The sequence below is a fragment of the Benincasa hispida genome, chromosome 10, assembly GCF_009727055.1.
Source record: "Benincasa hispida cultivar B227 chromosome 10, ASM972705v1, whole genome shotgun sequence".
Taxonomy (NCBI): Eukaryota; Viridiplantae; Streptophyta; class Magnoliopsida; order Cucurbitales; family Cucurbitaceae; genus Benincasa; species Benincasa hispida.
Window position 1 is genome coordinate 37513545 of NC_052358.1, and position 3946 is coordinate 37517490.

At 32.1% G+C, this 3946-nt stretch overlaps 1 protein-coding gene across 1 annotated transcript; it reads left to right on the plus strand.

The window, feature by feature from the left end:
- The first annotated feature begins 1163 nt into the window (after nt 1-1163).
- On the plus strand, nt 1164-3448 carry LOC120087706 (benzyl alcohol O-benzoyltransferase-like). The gene is made up of 2 exons (XM_039044579.1): nt 1164-1733; nt 2284-3448. The coding sequence occupies exons 1-2, from the start codon at nt 1284-1286 to the stop codon at nt 3217-3219; spliced, it is 1386 nt and encodes a 461-aa protein (XP_038900507.1). The 5' UTR covers nt 1164-1283; the 3' UTR covers nt 3220-3448.
- Nucleotides 3449-3946: the final 498 nt, after the last annotated feature.

Genomic DNA, 3946 nt, shown 5'->3' on the forward strand with positions numbered 1-3946 from the left:
TTTACTATTAATATCGTCTATCACTAATGGGCCCCTATTAGCGATATGACCTATTACTGATAGACTTCAAAAATAAATTTAAATTTTGCTATATGTGCAAATTCTTTAATATTGGACAATATCTATAAATATTTTAAACTTGATTGCTTTTTCTTTTCTAACGTCTTAAATTCAATTCTTCTGTTTGAATTAGAAATCGAGTTGATAGTTGAAATACCTTTAAAATCGAGTGGCTAGGTTTCCTAAAACAACAAAAGAAGAAAAAGAAAAAAGAAAAAAACTAGTAGCAAGAAATTTACGATCCACATTATTAATGAAAACTTATGACCCCACATGTTAAAGTGTCCTTCTACTGAAACACGGCATTGTACTGTGCTGTCTATCAAAGGTAGTGGCCGGGAAAAGAAAACAGGAAAAATATTTAAAACATGTTTTAGATGTGATTTGAAATGATTAAAATTTTTCGTTATTCTAAAAATTATTTAGATTATATTTCTAATAAGGTATAAAATTCAATATTGAATTAATTTTGATGATTAAAAATGAATTTGATCAAAGTGATTTTTTGTAATAAAAATGATTTCGATAATTTTAAAACCGAGGCTTATAATTTGAAGGGAAGGACATTACCTTTTTTTCCCTCTCTTCTTCTTTTGCAAGGGAAGGATATCTTTAATGGATATTCTTGAGTTTTGATTTTTGTTTTTTTTAATCTATAGGGTTTGGAGTGTTATACTTTTATGGTCTCTATTTTCAATGTTCACATATGTTTTTACTCTCAAATTTTCATTAATATTTAATTTTAATTTTGGGCGTAAACTTTAGTTATTGATTTAAAATCATTATGGCACAAAAAAATTTCCACTAATAGAAAATGAGTGAAAACTAATTTAATTAAAATTAATTTAGGACGTATTTAGCTAAAGATCAAATTAAAATTATAAATCATAAAACCCAAGGACAGAATGGAATAAATTCTAAAACTAAAGAGTAAAAATGCAACACTTTCAAATCTAGGCATAAATTGAAATCAAACTCAAAATTCGAGGATAAAAAATGTGTAACATTTAAAAAAAACTATACTCAACCGACAAGAAAAAGAGTATTTTCCCCATATTTTTTTTATTGACAACTATTTCAACATCAAACTTTTACAACCACATATTGAATCTTCTTCTATAAATACCACATATTGCACATCTTCCCTTCTATCATAACACGAATCTCATTTATTATCTCAAACAACCACTACTATTTCTTCTTCACTCATCTCTGTTTTCTAAATGGCAATATCATCCATTAATAATTTTTTGTTCGAAGTACAACGATCCGAACCAGAATTGGTTGCTCCAGCAAAACCTACACCCCATGAATTTAAGCAACTTTCAGACATCGATGATCAAGAAAGCTTTAGATTTCAAATTCCATTAATATTTTTCTATGCACAAAATGCAAGCATGGAGGGAAGTGATCCAGTGAAGGTAATAAAGAAGGCAATTTCAGAGACATTGGTATTTTACTATCCTTTTGCAGGAAGATTAAGGGAAGGCCCTGGAAGGAAATTGTTTGTTGAATGTACAGCTGAAGGTATCTTATTTATTGAAGCTGATGCAAATGTTACTTTACAACAATTTGGTGATGCCATTCAACCTCCATATGCATTTTTGGATGATGTTTTGTACAATGTTCCAAATTCTGATGGGATCGTTAACTCTCCATTGTTGCTCATTCAGGTATTTAAAGATATAATTTTTACCACCTCGGAAAATTTGGTCCCTGAGGGGCTATTTCTAAACTTCTAGAATTTACAATATAAGGAGTTAATATTTTTTTAGTTGTGAAGCCTATGAACTCTTTGAACTAAATAATGAGTGAATCTTATAAATTCACAACACCCTCTTAGGACAACATGGGTTGATTTGATTTACTAATTCGTTCACATACTCCATACACCAACATAGGATTATGTGCATTTCTAGAGCCACTTTATCAACAACTCCCAACAAAAAAGGAAGATTAATATTTTAAAATTTTAAAATAAATTCAATTCAATATTCATACTATCAAATTGATTTTAAATCATTACAAACCTATTTTGAAAATGACAAATATGTATTAACCTTGTTAAATCACTTTCAAAGAATACAAATTCACACTAATAAAATTTTGAGAGACTATTTTTTAGATTTGTTTAAATCGAAAAAAGAAAAATCTTGTAATTTGTTTCTTCTTTTTTACCAGAAAAGTAAAAAGAGAACTTTACTTATCTTCAATGTAATGTAGGTGACGCGGCTAAGGTGTGGTGGTTTCATCTTTGCCATACGTGTAAATCATACGATAACGGATGCCTTTGGTTTCATGCAATTCATGAGAGCTATAAGTGAAATAGGTCGTGGTGAAATTGCACCATCTATACTTCCAGTGTGGCAAAGAGCTCTCTTAAATGCAAGGGACCCTCCAATAGTCACTTATCGCCACCATGAATACGACCAAGTTGTTGACACCAATCACACCATCATTCCTCTCAACGAAATGGCCCATCGCTCTGTTTTCTTTGGCCCTGCTGAGATCTCTACCATTCGCAAGACCTTACCCATCCACCTTCGCCATTGCTCTACCTTCGACCTCATCACAGCTTGTCTTTGGCGCACCCGTACAATAGCCCTTCAACCAAACCCAAACGACGAAATGCGCTTACTTTGCGTTGCGAATTTACGCTCCAAATCAAACTATTTACCTTTAGGATATTATGGCAATGCGTTTGCTCTCCCAGCGGCAGTCGCCACTGCAGGCGAGCTTTGTCGTAACCCACTAGGTTATGCAGTAGAATTGATCAGAAAGGCCAAGGCAGAAATGACAGAAGAGTACATAAAGTCCGTGGCAGATCTTATGGTAATAAAAGGACGACCTAGTTTAACAACAGCGAGATCCTACGCTGTGTCAGACGTGACAAAATCTGAGATGGAGAAGCTAGATTTTGGATGGGGAAAAACTCTTTTCGGAGGACCTGCTATGGGAGGGGTTGCAACAGTTCCTGGTTTGACAAGCTTTTGTATACGTTTCAAAAACAAGAAAGGAGAACGAGGAATAGTGGTTCCTTTCTCATTGCCTGCTCCAGCCATGGAGAGATTTGTGGTAGAACTTGATGCTCTCTTCAAAACAAAACCACCGAATGATGTGAAAAGCACTAAGGAATCATTCATTCGATCTGCTTTATAATGGAAAAAACTTGGCTTGCGAGAAAATAAATGTTAGAATATATTGTAATAGTTATTGTCCTATTGTGATAAGAAACATGTGTGTCAGGGGTAATTCAGCTATCCAATTTAAACATGGAAAAGATTTAGGAAAACTTGGAGGGTTCACTACTACAATAAAAACGTCAAGCTGTAATTTTTAAAAACGTCAAGTAATCTAGTGTCAAGAATAAGACAATTTTTTTACTAGCCGGAAGCGTCAAGCTATAATTTACTTTATATATTATAATTGTCAAGAAAATTGTTTCTTATTGTAAGTGTTAAGTATCTAAATTCTTGACATTTATTATGGATCAAGGTTTTCATAACTTGACAGTTTTTACTTATCAAATGTAATTTCTTCTTGACAACCAAAAACTGACAACTTAATGAATACTTCATACATTTTACTTGTCAAGTTTGTATGTGTTTTTTTTTTTTTTTTTTTTAATGTACTATTAGAAATTATCTAATAATTGCTCCTGTTTTGAGGTCCAATAATCACATTGATATATATAAGACAAACAATATTCATCAACCAAATAAACAACATGTCCAATCTTGTCAACCATATAAACAAATAATATATGTTCACAATTTTATGTCAACAACAAAGAAAACTAAATTCCCACTAGTTTAACAACAAAGACATTCAAGTTCTTCTCCACCATATGAAATTTGATGAATGGTGATTACAAAGAGTAATGTTC

Bases quoted from the DNA above. Each gene is read 5' to 3' on its own strand.
- LOC120087706 (XM_039044579.1), top strand. From the start codon at position 1,284: ATGGCAATATCATCCATTAATAATTTTTTGTTCGAAGTACAACGATCC. The intron at 1,734-2,283 runs GTATTTAAAGAT...AATGTAATGTAG, and splicing joins CTCCATTGTTGCTCATTCAG to GTGACGCGGCTAAGGTGTGG.